The 24609-nt window shown below is 42.9% G+C and overlaps 1 protein-coding gene across 4 annotated transcripts in view; it reads left to right on the forward strand.

The window, feature by feature from the left end:
- LOC128325105 (glutamate decarboxylase 1-like) overlaps positions 1-21088 on the forward strand; it is a 61906-nt gene extending 40818 nt beyond the window's left edge. For 3 of the 4 annotated variants that reach the window (XM_053250569.1, XM_053250567.1, XM_053250570.1), the window contains 8 exons: positions 589-643; positions 3716-3832; positions 11187-11251; positions 12156-12234; positions 13121-13270; positions 15892-15999; positions 17103-17192; positions 18142-21088. In XM_053250569.1, the coding sequence (XP_053106544.1) occupies positions 589-643; positions 3716-3832; positions 11187-11251; positions 12156-12234; positions 13121-13270; positions 15892-15999; positions 17103-17192; positions 18142-18315 (838 nt within the window). In that variant the 3' untranslated portion in view covers positions 18316-21088. The remainder of the gene's footprint in view (positions 1-588; positions 644-3715; positions 3833-11186; positions 11252-12155; positions 12235-13120; positions 13271-15891; positions 16000-17102; positions 17193-18141) is intronic. The other variant, XM_053250568.1, reaches the window with a different exon arrangement.
- The last annotated feature ends 3521 nt before the right edge of the window (positions 21089-24609 follow it).

Here is a 24609-nt window from a genome sequence, read left to right on the forward strand (position 1 = left end):
CTAAAGAGGATTAGGCCAGGTTCCCGCAATAGAACTAACTGCCTGACAGAATTTAGTCAAATACAACGAGGGGCGTGTGCTCAAAAAAGCTTTTATTCATGATCATGAAGGCACAGTACAGGTCAAAAAAGTCTGACAAGCACTGCGTGCCGAGGGTACGCAGTGGCTAGCTTATATAGATTTTTAAAAGGCAAGCAAATCAGTAAATCCTACAATACATGCCTTTGTGAACAAAGAGATGTTTTCATGAGGTGCCAACTAGCCTTGGACATGAGCTACTGTTTGGCCTATCTGCGCTCCCCCCCCCACCCACCCCCCATTGGTATCTTCTGGTCCCAGCTGTTTCTTTCTCTGCTGAGTGGGGAATTGTCTCATGATCTTGGCTACATACAGTAAATTTTGTCAGGCTCTGGTATTTGCTACCTCTTGGCCGAGGACCTCACATTCTTAAACAAACCATTTCATTCTGGCATACTTGTCTTACATTCTGTTTAGAAGCCTGAACCAAACTTTTATAAACTTATTTGTAGGCCTGGATTAAACATTTCTTTATCAACTGTTGGTTCTCTTTCCTTAACATCTTAACAGGGGGAAGATGATTCCATCTGAACTGGAGGGGAAAATTCTCAGAGTCAAAAGAGAGGTTTGATTTTGTTGTTCTTCCTGTTTTCTTATTGCACCTGTATTTAAGCCTGCCATTTATAAGACAACATGCATCTGATCGAGTAGGATCAGAACCTTGCTTAGATTCAGCAGCAACCAACAGCCGGTTCAATCCATATATTTAATAACCATGATTAAGTGCTTGCCTTTTGGTGGTAGTTAAATTTAATAGGTTTCTTCTTCTTCTCTCTTTCCTTTTTCTTTTGTAACTGTACTGATGTATCTGATCTTTCATAGTGCTAAATGACTTGAACTTGAACCTGGCCTACAAAAGCTCATGCTACACACACACACACACAACTTACATGGCTACTTTTCTAGATTTTTTATTTATTTGTAAATTCACAGTGTTAAATTGAGTTAAATTTGGCCTTCATTGGAAATTTAGAAATGGAGGAAAGTTTAGGTAGCCAGGGATTGCTACTGCTCTTTCTGCTTTTTTGCTGCCTGCTCATTCACTTACCAGAGGGAAATGGCATGTGAATGGGATGATGATTAAAGGTGAAGGAAGAACACCAGCAGCTCCCCCGGGTCACCAGCTCACTTGCCTGTTCCCTCCTTTTGGGAGGAAAAAGCCCCCCAGCCTGGTGACCTTTCCTCCACTTTCAAACATCCAACTGAGGCCCAAATCCAGTTCATTGTGACTATCTGTAAGCTTGCAAATAAGAAATAATGTATCATTTATATAAAACATTCTAAGCTGCCTTTCTGTTTAACAAACATTCATGTTAAACTTATATTTTAAGTACCATATTAGATTTTTAGATGGATTATACAGGTACATGCTAAAACTGTACCAACAGAAGCATTCTTAGTAGTAGCTATTGTTGCTGCTGTTGTAGCTTAAGCATTTAAACACCTAAGCATTGCACAAAACAAATTTAAAAGTAACAGGCCTTGTGCACAGGCATACCCTCTAAAATGATGCATACACAAGACTAAAGAAAAAACCCAACTTATTCTGTCAGTTTGCCTGAATATAACCAAATGTATTGGTTATAGACCACTTAGCTGGTATATCCTGCAGTGGTTCCTGCTGGGAAGAAGAGCATAAGAACATAAGAACAGTCCTGCTGGATCAGGCCCAACTAGTCCTGCATCCTGTCTCTCACACAGTGGCCCACCAGATGCCTCTGGGAAGCCCACAAGCAAGAGGTGAGAGCATGCCCTCTCTCCTGCAACTGGTATTCAGAGGCATCTTGCCTCTGAGACTGGAGGTGGCCTATAGCCACCAGACTAGTAGCCATTGATAGACCTGTCCTCCATGAAGGAGGACAGGTCCTTTTAAAGCCCCTTTTAAAGCCATCCAAACTTTGTAACATTCACTGTACCAATGGGTACTAATAACTAGAGGTGTGCATGAATTAATTTTTGCTATTCAATTTTGATCAGAATCAAATTGCAAAAATTTGAATTGATACATTGCTGACTGGTTTGATAAATCAAATCAAAAATTCACGTAAAATTCAAATCGATTCTCCCAAAGGGAATGATGTGGAACCCGAATCATCCCATTGTTCCTCTTGGGTGGGTCCAAGGGACACCAAAGAAGATTGGGTGGTAGGGCATGATTGGTCCTACCGACTATCCAACCCACAAAAGAAATGGTTAAGCAAGTGATTTTAATTTTTTAACTCCCCTCCAATCCCCATAGGATACTATGGGGTTTAGTGGGGAAAAAAATTACCTGCTTGCCCATTTATTTTGTGGGTTGGGTGGTCAGTAGCATCCACCACACCATACCACCTAACCCACTTTGGTGTCCCTAGTACCTACCCATGGGGAACAATAGGGTGATTCAAGTTTCTCATTGTTCCTTGTGGATGAAACAAGCAGAGTGCACTGTGCACACATTTTTCTGCCTTGAAAAACAACTCTGCAGAACAGAAGTACACACAGTCCTTCCCAACACAGAACAACACATTTTGTCAAACACATAGTCCAAGGATGACAAAAAGAATTACTGGCCCAGAATCCACTGCCAGCCACAGTGCTCTTGGCATAAGTTGCTCTCTCATACCTTTATGACTCCATCCTTACTTGCAACAGCTGCCACAGCACAGCAGCACCCTTAGCAGCCAGCAAGCATAGTCATAAGCTCAACTACAGCAATGTCTTCAGCCAGATTTTGACTGAGTGAGTACACCTTGCAATGCAGATTGCAGAGCAGATCAGAGCAGTGAGTGAAGCATAGGTTACTCTCAAGGCCAGACATGGAGCTCATCAGAGCAATCACCAAGAAATCTCTCTCTCTCCCCCCTTCTCTTTCACACACACTGTGCTGCCTCTTTCCATTTCTCGCATAACACCATCTCACAAACAGACCAAATTACAATTCAAGGAAGGCAGGCAAGCACCCAAGTTCTGCCTTTGTCATTCTGAGATCCAGCAAAACCAGATAATTATAGCAATAGGTAGCACATCATTATATTTCGTGCTGAGAAAAGAAAACCACAAAATCGAACTTTCCTTGATTCCTTCCTTCTCTCCTGATGCTTCCAGCCCCTTTGAATACATTTTGAAATTTCCTCCTTATTTTGTTCCACCTTTGTCAATCTGAGATCCAGCAAAACAGTTCTGGCAGCAATAGCACAGCAATATACTCAGTACTGAGAAAAGAAAACCATAAAATCAAACCTTAGCCATTTCCTCCTTCCTTTCTCCTGATGTATCCTCTTCTTCATAAGGGCTCTCTCTGTCTGCCAGGCCCTTTGAATACATTTCCCTCCAAAAATGTTCCCTCTTCCTTCCCCCAAGTCAATGGGGGCTCAGTTCCCCATAGCAACACTTGACTTAAATGACAACAAACAAACCAAGAAGCAAGAAGATCTCAAGCCAATTGGAGGCTAGTGCCAGAAAACCAATCAGAAAGGAGTGAAATCCTGCCCAAAAATGGCTGCTCAAATCACGTGAATTGTTCGCACCAAATTGGGGCCGATTCAATTCAACCTCAAATCAGCCCCTTCATTTAAGGTTTGCATGCGTATCAAACATGGATGGGTCCATGTTGCCTGTGCCATAATGCAGCCTGTCATCTTGTATTGGTTTTCAGGGAAAGGTTCCATTGTATGTTAGTACCACAGCTGGAACAACCGTGTATGGAGCCTTTGATCCTCTTGCCAACATAGCTGACATATGTGAGAAGTACAGCCTCTGGATGCATGTAGATGTAAGGGATTTATTTTCCTTTTTAATTATATATTATTAGTAGCTCATACTAGAATGAAATTGTCGCTTTGTTATTCACAAAATGTATAATAACCAGAAAACAGAGTATTGGTACCTTGTAACATCAATTTGTTTGATGTAAACAAATCAGAAGTAGCCATGAAGGGGATATCCATTCTTTAAGTGGAATGAAGTCATCTGCATTAGTCACAGTATAAATGCAGCTTCAAAATGCAATATCTTTGTCATATCAGAACACGCAGGGCCAAAATAATCATAATGGGATGGTTCAACAGATTATTGTTTCACTTCAGTACTTTTCCTTCTCTGACAAAATATTTATTCAGCACACAATACCATATTTTTTAAACTGTTATTATTTAACTATACTTGTGGCAGTGGGAGGTGGATGTTTCATTACAGAGAAAGAAATGTTAGACACTTCAGGGCTTTTCCTCTTTCTGGACTTCCTCCCAGCTAGTAGGGTCCTTTCTGGCTACAGCCTTCTAGTTCTGAAGGTTTTGCTGCTGAATACCAGGTTGAAAAATAGTAAGACATCTGCCATTCAAGACATTCAAAAAAATAAAATAAAAAAAAGATAAAGCTCTTGGACAAGACATGAGGAGCTCTCTGGGAAGGACAACAGAATGAGATTTCCATGGAGGATGAAGAAACCCTGTAAGAAGAGATGGGCACATGCAAGCATGTGATACACAGGAGCAGGGAATATTCTGTGCCACTAGAGTTGAGGAACCAGCAACTGTCTTTTTCAATAAAAGGTGCTCCACAGCCATCTGGACAAAAATTGCCACTTAGGCTCCCAGGGACGAATTAACACATAGGCAAAGTAAGCAGTTGCCTATGGTGGCAAATTTGTAGGTGTGGCAAATTCTGATGGCGGGGGAAGGGGCTGAGGGAAATTTTTTAGTCTTTCTTTAAAATTACCTTTTTAGTGCAGAATAAAGAGTGGCCACCAACCAGTCAGTGTTTGCAGCAGTAGCAAGGATGGCGGTGGCAGTGGAGGTGGGGACTCCTTCCTCCGTCCCTCCTTCCTCCCACATGAGAGTCCGGGCGGACAACTGTGGCCCATTTCGGAGGCAGTGGTGGAAGCTCCTTCCCCCATCCCTCCACCTGCCCTCCCAAAAGCGTCTCTTATCCATCCATCCTTCCCAAGTTCTAAATGGTTTGGAAAATAAAGGGGGAGGGGAAAGACTCTAAAATAGATATTGTTCTTCTGATAAGATAAAAATCCACTTGTATATGGCTGCATAACTATTTATCAAATATCTGTGTGGAAATAACTGTACTTCATATAGAAACCTTATTAGGCCAGCGTCCAGTTTAGACCAACTCCTGCCATTACTGTTACAGGCAGTGTTCATCTCTTTAGATGAATGCAGCTGTAATCATGAGCAGTGCAGTGAGCTGGGGTGAGGGACAACTGAGGCAGGACTTCCAATCCATTTTGTAATGTTATGGGGCTTCTGAAGCTTGACACAGTTTATGGTCGCAGCATGTCATAATCCGGCCCTGGATACTGCCAGAAGAAACATGGAATGGACCTCCAGGGGCACTAGGTAGGCAAATGAAAGAGTTGAGAGCAAGAGTGATGTTTTTGTTGATCCTTCTTACTGAAGGTCAAGACACAGGAAGAGAAAGCAAGATCCTGAAAGTAAACAGCTGGCTATAAAGATAGGTGGTTTGGATTCTTGGACCATAGTTTTTTCTTCCTGCTGGTTCTTATTTTGGGACCACAGGTGGGCTAGGAAAGTCTTCTGGCTTGCTGAAATATACTGGGCAATACTGGGCTACAGCCATGCATGATAACTTTGCACTCAAGTTTCACTATGCAGTTTGGGCTATTTGGTTTACTGAAAGGAACAATGGTGGGCATTGTAATGCTATCATTGTAATGTGGGAGCAAGAACACAGGGCTCTGCACAAAAGGATGGTGGACCATAAGATCTATACATATGTCAGCGAAGGGGTCTTGACTATGTATTTGCCAATAACAAGGTATCAGAAGAAATCTCAGTGACCTGATAGCTGGAATATCCCTGAATAGATCACCGGTATAAATTCAGAAAATGTCAGGTTCCCTCAAAATTCAAGGACAAAGGAAAGAGGTCATACATTATGATTTAGGTTTTATGGAATGAAGAGTTTGGAAGTCTCTGTTGGTCAATACAGGTCTATTTTTTCTAATTTGTATAAAAATGAACAGTTGGATAAATAGGAAACAGCCAATCTGAACCCCATAAATATATAGGACAGTTTAGGGAATATGAAGTCTACAGTATAGGAGGAAAAGGGCACTTGCTAACCCAAATACCTGTAACTTTAGAAAAGTTGCCCCATTTGGGCAATTCTTTCTGTTTGTTTGTTTCTTTCCTATCCTCTTACTTTTCCTCTATTAAGCTCTGTACCATACTTTCCTTTCTTGATGTTCTTATAGAAGGAAATATTTACTTTTCTTCTCCTTTGTGGTAGCTTGTATTATCCTTCTGACTTGACTTGACTTCTTAGCCTTTCTTTCAGCTTGGACTGTTCTTTTAAGAAAAGCTTTCCTTTGATGTTGTCTGCCTTCCTTATAAAGGTAAAGGTAAAGTGTGCCGTCAAGTCTATTTTGACTCCTGGCACCCACAGAATAGCACCTTCTGCCTTATACACACTTTACTGTATATATTCTCATTTTAATTTCATTTCATTCACAGTCTGTTTCTTTTCTTTTTATTTTGTTTCTTATCTCTCTTTGGGGAGGTTAAGTATGTCTCCCCCCCCACCCTTTTTTTAAGAGGATCTAATTTCTGTTAAAGAAATCTTTTATATAGACTATTTTTTCTATGGATTTCTTTCATGGACTCTCACTAAGCCGGTTCCTACAATTTTCCTTAATTCTTCCAGAGAATATCAAGCACCAAAGATTGGTAAACATTGAGCTGCTTCACATGAGTGGTGTGAAATGCCTCATGGTGGTTTGCTGGGAGAGCAGGCTTAGCCAGTTCTCCCCACAGACAATCATGCCTGTAGCCATGGGTGGCTGCATTGGCCACCCACATGACTACTGACTGCATCATGGAGCCAGTGGGGACTGTCGGGATTGGGGACTGTGTGGCCCCCAATCACCTGCAAGGATGTGGGGCTTGCTCCCAATCTCCTGCGATCATGTGGGGCATGATCCCCTGCGAGTCTGCGAGCATGTGGGGCATTCTGGAGTAGGAGTGTGCAATTTGGATTTTTGGTGCTTTGATTCAGATCCAAATTGAAACACCCCCAATTCATTTTTGGGTCCAAATCTGACCCATCCAAATCAACCCAGATTCAATTCGGATCTGAATTAATCCGAATCCGAATCGATTTGGATCAAAAAATGGGTCCCAGGGCCAAAAGGGTGGGGTGGTAGTGCCTAATGGGTGGAGGCTACCACGCAAATTGCAGAGGGCTTGGGCAAAGGGCTGATTTTTGGTGAATTGTTGAAGTTTACACGTCCTTAAGGTTTCCCCCCCTAAGATATAATGGAGGTGTATCGCTTCACATTGGGGGAAAAGGGGTGTCCTAGAGTGGTGTGGGGTTGGTGATAGTGCTCAAGGGGGGCAAGGAAGCTACCAGATATATTTTTTTTAAGGATTTGGGCAGAGGGCTGATTTTTGGTGATTTGTTGAAGTTTACGTGTCTTTAAGGTTTTTCCTCAAGGTATAATGGAGGTTTCAGCAGCCCAATAACTGCAGTTGTGGGGTGCTGGGGTGGCCCAGAGTGAGTGGTGGTATAGTGCACATAGGGTGCCAACCACCCCCATGGGTTTCTAAGTCATAGGGTACAGGGTTCTGTTGTTTCTGAGGTGTTCTGAGTGTGGATTCTCTGATAGCAAATGAGAGTGGATTCATGGTTTGTATTGAAAATCTCATTTGCTATTAGAGAATCTACACTCAGAACACCTCAGAAACAACAGAACCCTGTACCTCATGGGTTAGAAACCCATGGAGGTAGTTGGCACCCTATGTGCACTACACCATCATTCTCTGTGGGCCACCCCAGCACGCCCCCCACCCCAGGTACAGTTATGGGCTGCTGAAACCTCCATTATGAGGATACCTTATGAGGAAAAACCTTAAAGACACGTAAACTTCAACAAGTCACCAAAAATCAGCCCTCTGCCCAAATCCTTCAAAAAATTTTTAGTAGCTTCCTTGCCCCCCTTTGGTACTACCACCAACCCCACACCGCTCTAGGCCAATCCTTTCCCCCCTACATGAAGCAATACACCTCCATTATACCTTATGGGGGGGGGGAACCTTAAAGATGCATACACTTCAACAATTTCCCCAAAATCAGCCCTTTCCCCAATCCCTCTGCAATTTGGGTGGTAGCCTCAAATTAGGCACTACCTCATTAGGCACTACCTTTTGGCCCTGGGACCCAAAATTCAAGTGGATGTCAGATCGGAACTTTTTTCATTGAAGTCAATGGGAGGCAAAAAGGCGGGAAATTCAAATTGCTCAAAATGGAGGGGGAAGAAGAAGCACTTTATCGGCCACAAAATGGAGGGCCGAAACAACAGATAATTCAGAGCCGAAATGGGTGTGATTTGTTTCGGCTCCAAAACATTTCGGGGGGGCTAGGAGGGTGATTCATTTCGGGAACGAATCACCCAAAATCGACTGTTTTGGGTACAGATCATTCTGTACCCGAAACATTTCGCACATCCCTATTCTGGAGACCCCCGAGGCCGGGAGGCTGGCTGCAGCCTCCCAGTTGAGGGTCTACTCATGTGTTGCTGCATGCCGCCGTGGCACATGAGCAGAAAAATCATTTAAGGGGAGGAGTAATTAGGCAGGCTAGCCACCTTGGAACCACTGGGCTCGCCCACAAGCCCAGTGGTTCCCATGATTAGTAGAAAGCAGGCTAGCCTCCCTTAGCCCGCTTTCTACTGATTGTGGGAATAGCATAATTGAGTCTTTATTCTCAATCTCACTTCTAATATTTTATTAGCTTTACTGTGGGGTTAACGTAGGATAGATATTGAGGCTATTCACACGATGGAGAAAAACTGGGCTAAGGGTGAGCCTAGTGGTTCAATGGCGGCTTGCCCACCAAATTAGCCCTCCCCTTAAATGAGGTCTGTGGAGCAAACCGTTTCTTTGATCGTGAGCAGTGTGGAGAGCCATAAGAGGTTTGGTAGGGAGAGTGGGCCAAGCCATCTCTCCCCACATATGAGCAGCTAGCCTGCCCTGGGTGGCCGGATCAGCCACCCACACAACTACTAGGTCTGTCACGGTAGTGCACGGGGCATTCTCGAGAGACCCCCATGCTGGGAGGTTTGTTGCAGCTTCCTGGTTGGGGGTCTCCTTGTGAGTCACAATTTAAGGGGAGGGGCACTTAGGAGGTTTGGTGCTGGGAGCCACTCGACTTCTGTTGCAACACGCAACCAGGAAAAACCAGGCTAGGCTCCCTTAGCCCGGTTTCTCCTGGTCGTGGGAATAGACTCACTGCCTAGTATTTCCAGTGAGGTCTGAGCCGTGCAGAATAGAATTGAACGATTATTTATCAGGATCTGGACATCATGCCTTTGTTAGTGCAACCCAAAATTTCATTAGCTTTTTAGCCACTGCATCACACTGCTGTCTTATGTTCAACTTGTGATCCACTAAGACACCGAGATCTTTTTCACATGTACTGCTGCCTAACCAAGTCTCCCACATCCTATACTTGTGCATTTGATTTTTCTTTATCAACATACAGGACTCCATTAAACTTCATCTTGCTGATGTAGGCCTCAGTTTTCAAGCCCCTGTCAATATCTTTTTAAATCTTGATTCTGTCTTCTAAAAACATATATGCATTACCTTTGCTTTTCAGCAGTGACCCATTAGCAGTAGCATTAGGAAACGTCAACAGTTCAAAGGAATTGAGCATCACATGAAAGAGTCAAAATTATTGCTTTATGCAGATTATATGGTTCTTATCTAAAAATATTCAGTTACTTTTTTTCTGTTGTCTGTATCATTATTAGCAAAATATGCCATTGTATCTGGTTATTAAATTTAAATCTTACTAAACTCCAAACTGGTTAGAAAACATCAAATTAATTGGGAATAACTTGAGATTAAATATCTGGGCCTCTGGTTGTCTTTAAAATTTGAAGATTTATTTATGTGTTTTGTTTGTTTGTTTGTTTGTTTGTTTGTTTGTTTTTTACATATTTCTATACCACCCAAAACGTATGTCTCTGGGTGGTTCACAACAGATAAAAACAGCATTAAAAAATTAGTTAAAAACAAAAACAAGACATTTAAAACACAACAATTTAAATTTTTTTAAAACAATGCTCTAAAACAACATTAAAAACAATCAAAACAGTATCAGTTAACAGTATTTAGTATTTTGTATTCAGCTGTATTTAGTATTTAACAGTATTTAGCTGAGTACAACCATACAAGGGTATTTCAAACAATACAGGAGGATTTAAATCAGTGGTCTAAATTGAACTTAAGTTGGATGGGTTGAGTTTCAGTAATTGATGATTATGCTGAGGCTATTCACATGCACAGCAGAAACCAGGCTAAGGGAGCCCACCCATGCTACACATGAGAACCGCAGGGAGCTGAGCAGCTCCCGGCGGTGGTGATGCGGCAGGCCTTCTTAAGTAGCCCACCGCTGAACCAAGGTTTTGGGCATGAACACACAAAAAACCCATACTTGGTCATCGTGTGTCTGCCGCAGCTGTGGTTCCCTGCACCCAACCCCTGGAGCACCCGACTGAGGCATGGTGAGGCGCGGCCGGCTGGCAGGAGTGCCACCACTCGTCTGGGTGGCCAATCTGCCCGCCCAGTGATGGGTGAGTGCTCATCTGCGGGGAGGGTCGGGCAAATCCACTCTCCCCATAGACCACTGAGAATCTCTTCTAACCGATCGTGAGAAGAGCTTCACTACTTAAAATACTGTTCTTGTTGATTAGCATACCACTGGAAATTAAAAGCTTGGCAAGCATTGTGTACTGTTTTTATATGGACAAAGAAAAGAGCTTGGTTAGCTTTAAATACTTTATATGCATCTTGGAAGGATGGTGGTGTTTGCTTATCTAATTTAAAAAATTGTTATGAAGCCTGTAAACTAGCAAATATTTGGGATTGGTTTAATTCATCTGGAGTTAATTCACCCCTTCAAGAAAGATCTGCAAAAATCTCCAGGGAAAGAGTGCTGTAGTACAGCCACTATGTCCAGAATATTTGTTTCCCCCTCCTCACTGGTTAATTATCCTTTGATCAAGTTACATTCCTGCAGGGACATTTTAGACCATAACGTTGGGGAAAGATGGATTTCCCCTATTAAATAAACATGTGTCTTATTTCTGATAGGCAGCATGGGGAGGCAGTTTGCTACTGTCAAGAAAGCATTCCTACAAACTGAGTGGCATTGAAAGGTAAGCAACTTGTGTTCTTTATTTGTATTGTAATGAGATCAAGATCTTTCCTATTCATTTCTTTAGTTGTGTCTGTAGCAGAACATAAGGAATGGCCTTATAGAGTGAGGCTATTAGTCTGTCTAGCCTAGTGTGGTCTACTCCGACAGGCAACACCTGTCCAAGGGCAAGGCCTCCTGCAGAAATCTTACCCAACCTTGCTACAGTGGATTCTCCCAAGGATTGTACTGGAGAGCTTATACGTGCAAGATATTTATCAAAGCTATGGCCCCACAATAGTCGTATGTCTCACCCAAGGAGTTTTACAAATTCTCAGTCATTTCTCCCTTTCTAGTGCTCAATTTGCATGCATTTGTTGACTTATTTTCTGTACTTTCTAGAGTCTTTTTCTTCATTTTCATCTTCCTTCTTTCACACATGCGGCTTCTTTTAGTACTTTTCTCTTGCCACAATGTATCTCCTTTTCCTTCATTTTCTGCAGTAATTGTGACTCAGAGTAGAAACGGAAGCAATTCATGAGTTGTTTTACTGAGGGCAATACTTGTAGGGGGCACTTTTTAAGGACAAGAAACAAAGAATAGCAGGGAATTATAATTTAAGGTAAAAACTGAACATAGGTAAATGCTTCTTTACTCTGCACATCATTTTCTTTGGGCATCATTTAATGATGTTTGAAGCAGTATATGCAATTTCCTGTTTCTCTTTAGTTTTCCTGTCCCCATTGTACAGTTGCTTAATGATAAACTTTATACATCAAAGTTGCTGATATAAACATATCTATAAAATTTTATTAGGTTAGTGCCTTCATTTGGATGCTTTTCAGTAATATTTATGCATGCCTTTTATAGCCTTGGAAATATACAACCTATTATATCTGGCATAATTAACTTTCAATTTCACCTAGGGCCAATTCTGTCACCTGGAATCCTCACAAACTGATGGGTGTTCCACTGCAGTGCTCAGCTTTCTTAGTTCGTGAGAAGGTAAATTTGAGTCGTTCTTAAACCACATGGCTCTGTGGTCACCAGGAGTCGACACTGACTTGATGGCACAAGTCGAGTTTTTTACTTTGCGAGCATGGGCAAAGGATTTCTCCTCACTTTGAAATGTCACATCCTAGGGAAGAACCTGCAGGATCAATTTCACATAAGCATAACTAGAGGTACAACCCTGTGAATACTGGGATTTCATCCCAGTCCTTACTTGGAAGCATAGGAACGTAGGAGGCTTCCTTCTCCCGAGTCAGACCATTGGTCCATCTAACTTATATTGTCTACACAGGCTAGCAGCGGTTTCTCCAAGGTTACAGGCAGGTGTCCCTCTCAGCCCTATCTGGTGATGCCAGGGAGGGAACTTGGAACCTTCTGCATGCAAGCATGCTGATGATCTTCCCAGAGTGGCCCCATCCCCTAAGGGGAATATCTAACAGTGCTCACATGTAGTCTCCCATTCAAATGCAAACTGGGGTGAACCCTGCTTAGCAAAGGGGACAATTAATACTTCCTACCACAATACCAGCTCTCTATTACACTTGATAGGACTTACTGTGGAGTAAACATTCATATAGTTCACTGTAAGTACTAGGAAATATCCCTACATGTGAGGTACGTATCTTTGCACAGGCCTACATATATTGTAGCCTATCAGGTGCTTACCAATGCCTGTTACTGCTGCCTGCTTAGGACTGCAAAATAAGATTTATCAAGCACCAAGCAGGCTACTGATGGGTTGGATTTAGCATGGTGAGTCACAGGTTGTGCAGGGCTGCTACAGCTTATTTGTGGGATGTGTAGCATATTTCAGGTACTATTCTTTGATGAAGCATGTTCACAAATGTAGCATCTCCTAACAGTTCTCTTCCTCCACTAGGGCCTTCTTCAAGCCTGTAATCAGCTCTGTGCTGGCTATCTCTTCCAGCCAGACAAACACTATGACACTACTTATGACACTGGAGACAAGACAATTCAGTGTGGCCGACATGTTGATGTCTTCAAGCTGTGGTTAATGTGGAGAGCTAAGGTAGGCAGCCTCTTGCTGAGACTAGAATTCCTGTGGGATTAAGTCTTTGAGATATAAGACAGCAATATGCCACTTGGGGCTACAAATGAAGGGACTAGTCTTAAGTGAACATAAGAGCATAAGAACAGCTCTGCTGGATCGGGCCCAAGGCCCATCTAGTCCAGCATCCAGTTTCACACAGTGGGCCACCAGATGCCACTGTGTGTGTGTATTAGTATCAAGTATGCCAGCTTCAAGGTAACTACAGAGGAGTAAGGGTATCAACCACCAATCCAAAGGAAGCCCAGGACATACTTTGCACATTGATTTATCTGGGGAACCTATGTACATCTACCACAGTACTCCAGAGCAGTGCAGAAGTTTCTGGAGGATTCCAAGGAACACATCCCAAGGCACACATCTAGTTCATGCAGGGCATTGACTAGACTTGCTAGCCTTGCTTCTGCTCTGCATGAATTGAGAGTGCAACCTAGAACACACCAAACAATCTTCTGTGATAACATGATGCAGGGGAATATTGGTAACAAGAGATAAGCTGCCTTTCAGAAGGTGGTCTACCATTGTGGATCTTCTAATTGAGGGAGGAAGCTTAGGTTACTCTGAGCACTGCTTGAAAACCACTGGTGTGGTAGATAGTGCTGGGCCTGGACTGTGGAGACCTGGGTTCAAGCCCCTGCTCAAGCATGAAGAGTCTCAGATGGCCCTGGGCAAATCACTAGTTTTAAACCTAATTCTCCTCATGGGGTTGTTGTGATGATACAGTGGCATAACCCATGTACACTTGGGCTCCTTGGAGGAAAAGTAGTGGGATATAAAGGTAACAGATAAATGTGTATTGTTTTCATTCGCGTACATGTTTCAGGAGTAATCCACCTACCAACAGATAGAAAGAATAAAAACATAAAATATATTCAGGCTGTTCTCACATGCCACCTAAACCAGGCTAGGGCAGCCAAGCCTGGATCCAGCTGCCATGTAAAGTGCTGGGATCCATGCAGATCCCGGTGCTCCAGCCTAGCCTGACCCTATTTTTAAGCTCGGCTTTTAGCCAGGGTTAAGGGCACGAGCGTGCCCTTCATCCAGCTGCTTGAATTGTGTGTGTCCTTGGGTGCCCGAGGACCTAGAGTGCCCATCTAATGGGGGTATCCTCCAATGCATGACACTCATTCTGCAGTGCATTGTGGGATACCTGGAGGCTGGGCCGCATCATCCTGGCCTCCTGAGAGCTGCGCTGCGTGGAGCCGTTCAGATCATATTGGAGTGCGGTCCACATTCCCACCACCATTGAGTCTGAGGGGAAAGTAAGATTTGCACAGCCTTCCCCCCCCCACCTGACCGCCCTCCCCACCACACAGTCATGTGAATATCCTTATTGTGCAGCCATTCTCAAATTATAAAAAACATTCACCCTCAAAAATGAATGTGGACTTAACACATACAGAAATGTAAATGGGATTCAGCCCAAATATATGGCAGTTTTGTACCCCCCACTTTTAAAAAAAGTTTAATTTAGCAATGCATTGTTCCATGGTTTTGGTTTTTTAGTCCCTTGGAATGTTATATTATAGTACTAAATAGAGTTATACTGTTACAGCAAACACAAAAAGGAGTTTTGAGTTACCTTAAGGACTGATTTATTGTGGCACTATAAAGAGTTATGCCACAATACATCTCTTAGTCTTTAAGATGCCACAAAACTCTTATTTGTGTGTTTGCTTAAGGTAGTATTTTAGGGTCTGTATAAAGTTCTCCTTGATAATAAGGCCATACACATGATTATTTCATAGGCAGGGAGGGTGGGTGGGTGGGAGGTCATAGGCAGGGAGGGTGGGTGGGTGGGAGGGAGGCAGGGATGGACCTGCCTTTCCCCCAGATGATCCTTGATGTTCCCTTCAGCATGCCACTACATGCCCACACAACCCGCACTGAACAGAGCAGTGTGGATCTCTGAAGGCTGGGACCCAGGCGCGCAACAAGCATGATGCATTGTGGGATTCCCTGGGATTTGGGTGCCCTATGCACCCGGCACTGTGTATGTTTGGGCTACATGCAGCCCGAGCATACACACGACCTCAGTGCCGGGGTTAAGGGTGCACTTGCGCTCTTAACCCTGGCTAAAGGCTGAGGTTTAAAGTCGGGTTAGGCGAGGTGGTGGCACTGAGATCAACCTTGATCCTGGTGCTGCACATGAGCAGCCTAACCCAGGCTGGGCTGCCCTAAACTGAGTTAGGCTGTTCATGAGAATAGCCTTATTGTTTCATGAGTGTATCTTGAATTTATCTTAGTCCAAAGGAAACCAGAACCAAAGTAATTCTAAGCCAACTACAGTCTTTTCAAGTGCGTTGACTTCTTGCCTTGACACCATTGTGTGCAGTTAGCTCACTTGTTTGAGTAACCTATCTGGATCTATTTTTAGTCCAGGCGCATTCTTGCAATGCACCTATTCTCAGCTTGTTTTACATGGAGGCTTGAACTCTCTTGGTTGATCTGTGGATGGTCAGAAGGTTAGACCAAAGATCTTATCAGTCTTCTGGTTATATAATCCTGTAACTTAAGTAGCCTCATTGTACAACTTTCTCAGGGTTTTTTATTTTTGTTTTGCTTTCACTGATATCTTATAGGGCACACAAGGATTTGAGATTCTTATCAACAGATTAGTGGACCTTGCAGAATATCTTTATAAGGAACTCAAAACAAGAAAAAACTATGAACTTGTATTTGATGCTGAGGTAAGTATTGCACAAGGATAGTGTTACTGAATTAGGCATCTGTTCTGATATCCTACCTCTAAAAGGTACAGGTATCCAAAACTATGGAAGCTCAGTTTCAAAAATGTATGGAAGGCTCCCTAGGGAGGCTCAGGTATTGCCAGAGAAAGTACTAGTGTCTTTTGCAAAGCCCAGTTTTTGTGTTTCTTGGTTGGGTTAGAAAGTGGAGCACTGAGCTATTTTTCACCCTCACCCAAAGCAGAGGCCATCTCTGACTTGTGGTGTGTGCTTTATTGGTTCAAAGGGTAATTTCTATTTATTTTCCCCCCCATATACATTTTGTCTTCCTAAGCCCCATTCTTCTGGGACATTTTTTTTAAAAGTTGCTTTGGAAATCTTGGCTTAAAAGCAAGATAAAGGCTTTAAATGCCATTTAAAAGGGTTCAAATGCCCTTCCCCAGCTGAGGGCAGGCAGTCCCTGCTGTAAATGCACGATCGCACTGTGCACGCCCTCTTCAGGGTTGTGGCCAGTGCCTGCAAACCTGATGACATGCCAATGCCTTGCCTGAAGTCTGAGTGACTCAGAGTTCGCTGGGATGCAGGCTAGGAGGATGGAGGGGGACCCCTGCCCGGAAACCTGAGGCTGCCGGACCACAGTTGGATGAACATCTGAGATGTGATTCACGGTTTCAAAAATTAACTGCAGGTTCTGCAACCTCTGTTTCCATGTTCTTTTCGAAAACAGCCTATGTTTGTATCCTGCCTAATGATTCTTTCAGAACGTCCTTTGCTAATCAGATTTTTTCAGGTATTTTGCGAAAACTACTGCTTGTAGTCACAGAAATAGTACATGGAAATCAATAGGCATAATGCGTTTCAGTTCATATTTATACATAGAGTAAATAATTGTTTGCATGCATTGTTCTAGAGAATCTGCTGGAATGATTTTATTGATATTAATGAGTTCTGTTTCAGACTTCAGGTTTAATGGGCAAAACCAAACATTTGCCAGGGACTGAAAATTAGAGAATATTCTAACTGTGGTGTTAATAAATTAATGCTGAATGCAGTTCACATTTGCTGCAGGCTTAACATTGTTAATTTACCATTTATTTATTTTAAAGCCTGAGCTCACTAATGTGTGTTTCTGGTACATTCCACCACGTCTTCAACAGATCCCAAAGGGACTAGACAGAGAAAAAAGGCTTCATCAGGTAAAAGAGCTCATAAATTTTCTCACTTTGAGATGATGTGCATGGAGGCAGAGTGCACCAGTTCCTGGCACTGGGGCATTCAGAACATTGGCACTCCCAAGTGCTTCTAAACAGCTTTTCTGGTTTGCAGTTCTTTACTCTTTAGGGGGCGTGTCCAGACAGCATTTTCTCCTTTTCATAACTTCCATCAAGCTCCATGTTTGTAGAAAGTGCATCTTGCATTGTGTAAGGTAATCTAATCTCAGTGGGGCTTCACGTATTAGGTGAAAGCACTGAAACAGAAAGAGAGTTGCACTTCCTCATTCCATGTTTCAGGATAATGTATTTGTCCATCTCCCACATGTGCATCAATGCATGGAGAAGATATACAAACTGATCCATAGTATGTCCATGCACTTGCCTATGAGGGCAGCGATGGGGTTTGCAGTGCCCCACAATCTAAAATATACATACAGGTACTTCCTGCTTTGATGCTTAATTTACAAAGCCATGTACTGAGTAAACTTCACTGATCCCTAAACAAAAAGCCCTAGTGAGTCCATGCCCTAGCTGTTGTTTTTGTTATCTTTTTAGTAGTTGAAGATAGTTATAAATTTCAGTTCATATGGTTGAAGCTGTTCCCTAAGATTTGAATCAGTGTTTGAAAAACTGATGCAAAACATTCTAGGTAATGGTAATAGCTTCTGTCCTCGAGATAATGGTGCTAGATATTCTTAACCTTAAAATGTCATGCATTATTGGAGGTCACAGTAGAGCTCCCTTCATTCTGTACTTCACCTTTCAGTGGAACATAATAGATGTCACATTTCATATATCACAGTTTCAATGTGTCCCTTTTGTTTGAATTTTCATGCTAACAATTCTGTCATATTATCCAGGTCATCACTGCCATCACCCACTGCAGAGACTGTATCATCCCAGAAAATAATTGCATTCTTTTTATGTTCAGGTTGCTCCAAAAATAAAAGCAAGGATGATAGAAGAAGGCACAACAATGGTTAGCTATCAGCCTCATGGGGACAAAGTGAATTTTTTCAGAATGGTTTTCTCTAATCCAGCAACCAAAAAATCAGATGTTGATTTCCTCCTGGAAGAAATTGAAAGACTTGGAAAGGATTTGTGATAGCCAACAACACATCTTGAAAATGGGGAACAACATCATATCAGTATAAAGGGCCCTGTGTAAAGGGTAACAGCTGTTCGACAGATGTTGGATGCATTCAGATTCTTCCTGATGGGGGGGAAACATACTTCAAAGCAGTGCCTGGGATTATGAATATTTACCTTTGTAAACATCTTCATATATAATTTCTCAAAACATGTCATGTAAGCCATGCTTGTAAATAGATCTTTGCCTGGTCACCTGTGATGAGTAAGAATCCACAGGTGACCAGGTAGGAAAGCTTCACAAAAGTTGCTTCTTTTTTCCCTTAGGGGTCCAATATAACACAGGTATGTGTAGGTAGGTGGGTTAGTAACAGGATGTGCCAAACCTGTACATTGATTACCTTGTTTTGCCTTCTTGTGCTCTCAGAGTCAAATGACATGTTATGGGAAGCATATGCTAAGTCAACATAGGAAGCTGCCTTATACTGAGTCAGACCAATTGTCCGTCCAGCTCACTATTATCTACACTGACTGGCAGCAGCTCTCCAAGGTTTCAGGCAAGAGTCTCTCTTTATCCTACTTGAAGATGCCAGGGATTGAACCTGAGAATTTATGCACACAAAGCAATAGCTCTGCCACTGAGCTATGACCCCATCTCCTAAGGGGAATATCTTACAGCACATAGCACTCACATGTAGTCGCCCATCTAAATATAAACTAGGGCAAATCCTGCTTAGAAAAGAGGACAATTGCAGATCAGGACTGCAGAGAGGTCTTTAATCTACCACCTGCTGTGGTCCAAATCTGGATTGTGCCTGCCCCCAACTGCAAATTGTCTAAGAAAAAAAGCCTTCTGCTCCAAAGGGAAATTTCCCCCTTTGACAAATAGCAGCTACAGGTGAGGGCAATTCAGATATCTACAGAAGATGTCTGCGGAGTGTCTGGGTTATCATTGCTTTGCCGTACAACTCCTGTGTATGTGGGGTTCTTGGTATTTTTTTTACCCCTGAAAAGCACTTGTGCTAACATGCACATTATGGTGGCATTGTTGACACTTGACATGAGAACATGCACGTTCAGGGTTGCTGCTTACAACAATTTCCATTCTATTTTGCTGCCTCAATATGATGCATGCCTTGATACATGAGTGAGCACCATTTGAGAAGGAATAAGAATAAAGAACAGACCTCTGATTGTCCTGGGAAGTCCTGGCTACAGACTCCAAATGTATCCTCTGCTTGATTATATCACACATTATGCTTCTAATCAGATCTAGTCCTACATAGATATGCTTTAATTAAGAACATAAGAACAGCCCTGCTGGATCAGGCTGAAGGCCCATCTATTCCAGAATCCTGTTTCACACAGTGGCCCACTATATGCTGTTAGTAGCCACAGGCAGGAGTTGAGGGCATGCCCTCTCTCCTGCTGTTACTCCCTTGCAACTGGTACTCATAATCATTCTGCCTTTGAGACTGGAGGTGGCATATAGCCCACCAACTAGTAGCCAATGATAGACCTCTCCTCCATGAAGTTATCCAAACCCCTCTTAAAGCCATCCAGGTTGTTGGCTGTCACCACATCTTGTGGCAGAGAATTCCACAAGTGGATTATGTGTCGTGTGAAAAAGTACTTCCGTTTGTTGGTCCTAGATGTCTTGGCAATCAATTTCATGGGATCACCCCTGGTTCTAGTGTTAAGTGAGAGGGAGAAGAATTTCTCTCTATCCACTTTATCCACACCATGCATGATTTTATAGACCTCTATCATGTCTCCCCGCAGTAATCTTTTTTCTAAACTAAATAGCCCCAGGTGTTGTAACCTTGCCTCATAAGAAAGGTGCTCTTGGCCCCTGATCATCTTGGTTGCCCTCTTCTGCATCATTTCCTACAAAGTTCTTTTTTAGATGTGGTGACCAGAATCGTACGCAGTACTCCAGGTGTGGCCACACCATAGTTTTGTACAAGTGCATTATAATATTATCAGTTTTATTTTCAATCCCCTTCCTAATGATCCCCATCATGGAATTGGCCTTTTTTACAGCTGCCACACATTGAGTTGACATTTTCAACGAGCTGTCCACCACGACCCCAAGATCCCTCTCCTGGTCAGTCACCGACAGCTCAGATCCCATCAGCGTATACTTGAATTTGGGGTTTTTCATCCCAATGTGCATCACTTTACACTTGCCAGCACTGAATTACATTTGCCATTTTGTCGCCCACACCTCCAGTTTGGAGAGAACCTTTTGGAGCTCCTCACAATCCGTTTTGGATTTGACTACCCAAAAGAGTTTGGTATCATCTTCAAATTTGGCCACCTCACTGCCTCCCTGTACTTGTAGATCATTTATGAATAAATTAAAAATCACCGGTCCCACTACAGATCCCTGGGAGACCCCACTTCTTACTTCCCTCCATTGTGAAAACTCTCCATTTATACCTACCCTCTGTTTCCTGTCTTTCAACAAGTTTTCCATCCACACATGTACTTGTCCCCTTATCCCATGACTGCGAAGTTTTCTCAGAAGTCTTTGATGAGGAACTTTGTCGAGATTCTGGAACATGCTTCCTAACGAAATTAGAGTTTCCCCTTTTCTGAATGTTTTTAAGAAGGACCTAAAAACATGCCTGGTTTGTCAGGCTTTTAGTCCATAGTTTTAAAGTTTCGGTTTTAGAGTGTTTATTGTATTTTAAATTGTTGTAATTATGTTAATGTTTTAATGGTTTTATATTGTGAACTGCCCAGGGACCTTTTTGTATGGGGTGGTATATGAATGTACTAAATAAATAAATACATTAAATATTGTTCGGTTATCGTTTGCCTCACATTCCTAGCCCTCTTCAGACATTTGTATGTGCCACTGCACTAACGTTACAGCTCCCAAAGCAGGGGGGAAGTCCTGCCCCAGGGCTGGCTGCTCATGGTTACAGTGCTGTTTGTGGGAAGAGGGAAGCACCATAAGCAACCAAAAGGACATCCTCTTTGTTTTTTAAATTGGTGGAAGTCAGGCTATCATAAAGGCTGAATGGGATGCTGTTGTAGATTACTACACTGAGAAGGTTGGACCAGAAGACCTCCAAAGTCCCTTCAAATTCTGATTCAAAGTTAATACAGCATAATGTATGCTAGGGATGTGCACGGAACCATGGACCATGTGCACGGAAGTCACGCAAGCGCGCTGGCGGCAACAATGGGGGTGTGCGCGCCGCACCGGGCGCATGCATGGCACCAGCTTATATTTACCCTGCCGCCCCAAAAACGTTTGTTTAAAGACGAGCGCCGGAGGGGGAAGAGTGGCGAGAGGGGTAAGTACTACCCCACCGCCCTTAAAGTGACACTCCCCCCCATTGCCGGACCGGCCAAATTCCGGCCCGGCCCGGAGGCCTTTTCCATGGCTCCGGACCAGTACGGGCACACCACAAATGTAGGTGGCATGCAGTATTCAGCCATGGGACACAGCTGAAGGAGGTAGTTCAGGAGAATGGGGATGGGGATGAGGATAGTGATGTTACAAATCTCCCTCTCTTTTCATCAATTTCCAGAATGAAAAATAGGCCTGGTAGTCAGGGGCAGCCCTTCCATGAGGTAAGGTAAGCAGACACTTTAGGCAGGGCAGCAAGTGCTGAGCCCCTCCCCCCACCGTTGCATGCCACCACCCCTGCAATGCCACCATGCTTCCTTGACTTCCGGGGCATGCTGTTTCACTGAGAAAGGGGAATTGTCATATTGTAGAATGTTTGCAGAAAATATCTTGGACCACCCCTGCTGGTAGCTAGCCTAGGTAGCCATTTTCTTCTTAAAATTACTCTTTCCAATCTCATTTCTGGCTGCCATTTAACAGTAGAGAGCCATTTTGTGGCTCTTAACAATTTTATGTGTGTGAATATTCATCTAAATTCAATCATTGGGGGGGGGGCATTGCTGGAGTGCTGTAGACCTGGAGAATAAGGTACTGTGATTTTCTCCTCTTAATCCTGCCCCTTTTCTCCCACCCCCTTTTGATAGGAACCTAACCACTAGATTCCCATAGGGGTAAGGCTTCATTATTTGTGGTTTCTGTATTCATGTCTATAGGTGAGAATGGAACCCCTGTGAATAAGGACCACCTGTCAAGCAAACAGCAGCTTCAGAGTGTGATTTTTAACTGGTGGTGGGGTGGGGGGAGTCTCCCATAGTCCCCATCCAAATTAAAGACCCTACAGGTGCTATTAAAAAAAATACCAAAAGAGACCAGGAAACCTGAGTTCAAATCCCCGTTCAGCCATGAAACTCACCAGGTGACTCTGACCAGTCACTCATAGGTCAGCCTAACCTACCTCACAAGGTTGTTGTGGCGGTAAACATAACTATGCACACTGCTCTGGGCTCCTTGGAGGAAAAGTGGGATATAAATAAATTTCTAGTTTGGCCCTAAGACCTGGAGAGCAGCTTCCTGTTAGAGCATTAAATGAGCCAATGGCCTGACATGATATAAACTAGCTTCATAGTTCATGGTACATTCAGGCTGGCTGTTGGCAGTAAGTGATAGTAATTGGCAACTCTTGTCCCTTAAGGTGTGGTAGCTTGCTTGGTTTCTCTTTGGTCTGACTGGATTTTCGGGTTTTAGCTATTAGGCCCAGAGATAGGAAAGGAGTGGGTATGCTTGCAGGCACAGCAACAGTGTTTGTGCTACCACATTTGATGAAGCACAAGTGATGAGGCTGTGAGGGAGAAATCTATATTCCACATATGAGATATAAAATAAATTGAGGATGAGGTTTTACTGCCTCTCTGAGTCTTGTTCCACTATCACAGGTGATGCATACTTCCCCTGGGCAGCTCTTTTATGGTCTTATGAAACTTCTCCGAACAATAATGACTCACTCATATATTTTCCCATCTGTGCTCTGTGTTATAAAAAATCTTAGTTCAGATTTTATTAATGGTTTTAATGATTATAGAAGTCTTAACTGCCTATCCAGACCTTTGGGGGTTGTATATCTCTTTTCACAACAACATATATTGCAGTTTTGATTTAATTTGTCTAACTAATATAGTATATATAATGGGGTGCTCAGCACATTTATTAGAGCATCTAGCCCTTAGATAAGAGCCTCCCAAAGAAATTGCTTCATGTTATATAGGATTATGAACAAATATTTCACATGCCCTAGTCCGCCCCCCACTTTTGTTAGACAAGTAATAATGTAGCAGCTATAAAGTAACCATTAACTCAAGAGCACTTCTTTTATCTGACACTTCTGTTAGTCAGCCTCCTGTCAGAACAAGAGAATAACATTTTCTGAGGCTAGACAGAAAGGATAGCATCCACAGCGATGCTTGTCAAAGGAGTAAAAGGTGATGCTCTGCAGTGTTATGTTTCCACAACTACAACAACAAATATTTATATACCACTTTTCAACAAAAGGTTCCAAAGCAGTTTACACAGAGAAATAATAAATAAATAAGATGGGTCCCTGTCCGCAAAGGGCTCACAATCTAAAGGAAAACATAAGATAGACACCAGCAACAGTCAGTGGAGGTACTGTGCTGTGGGTGGATAGGGCCAGTTACTCTCCCCCTGCTAAATAAAGAGATTCACCACGTTAAAAAGGTGTCTCTTGCTCAGTTAGCAGGGGTACTAATGGAAAAAGAATGGTTAGCAGCGGCAAAGCTCTGAAAGAAGTAATGGAACACATTGAATAACATCTTCAGCTAGTACAAAAATTGCTCGAGAACAGTGGCTGACATCTGTGGTGTTCTTGGTTAACCCATCCCTTGATCCAGGCCAGGTTTTGAATAGAGCTCTCATTACTTGTATTCTAGTCCTGGAGAAAAGGCAGAGCTAACAAACAGCCAGCAGTAAGAGCACAGAAAAGCAGTCTGCACTTGTCTCTCCATACATTAGAGAGAGAGAAAGAGAGGTTAGATTATATAAAACTATTAATATTCCTGATTAATATTATTAATAATATTAATATTCCACTCCACTGCCTTGTCCTTACATACCACAACTCTTTCCTTTGGACTCTACAACATCCTGACTAAATTACTCAATGGTGCTACTCAGGAGTTACTGGGCACTCTAAAGCAGGGATTCTCAACGCTGGGTCCCCAGACGTTATTGGACTTCAACTCCCATAATCCCCAACCGAAGGCCACTGGGGCTGGGGATTATGGGAGCTGAAGTCCAATAACATCTGGGGACCCAGCGTTGAGAATCTCTGCTCTAAAGAACGTCCTCCAGTAAATTTAGTCAAGATGTCAGCCAGTATTTCTTATAGGGCTGTGCATGTCAGAATAACTGGAATTCCATTTCGGAATTCCT

Source organism: Hemicordylus capensis, chromosome 4, assembly GCF_027244095.1.
Source record: "Hemicordylus capensis ecotype Gifberg chromosome 4, rHemCap1.1.pri, whole genome shotgun sequence".
NCBI classification, from domain to species: Eukaryota; Metazoa; Chordata; class Lepidosauria; order Squamata; family Cordylidae; genus Hemicordylus; species Hemicordylus capensis.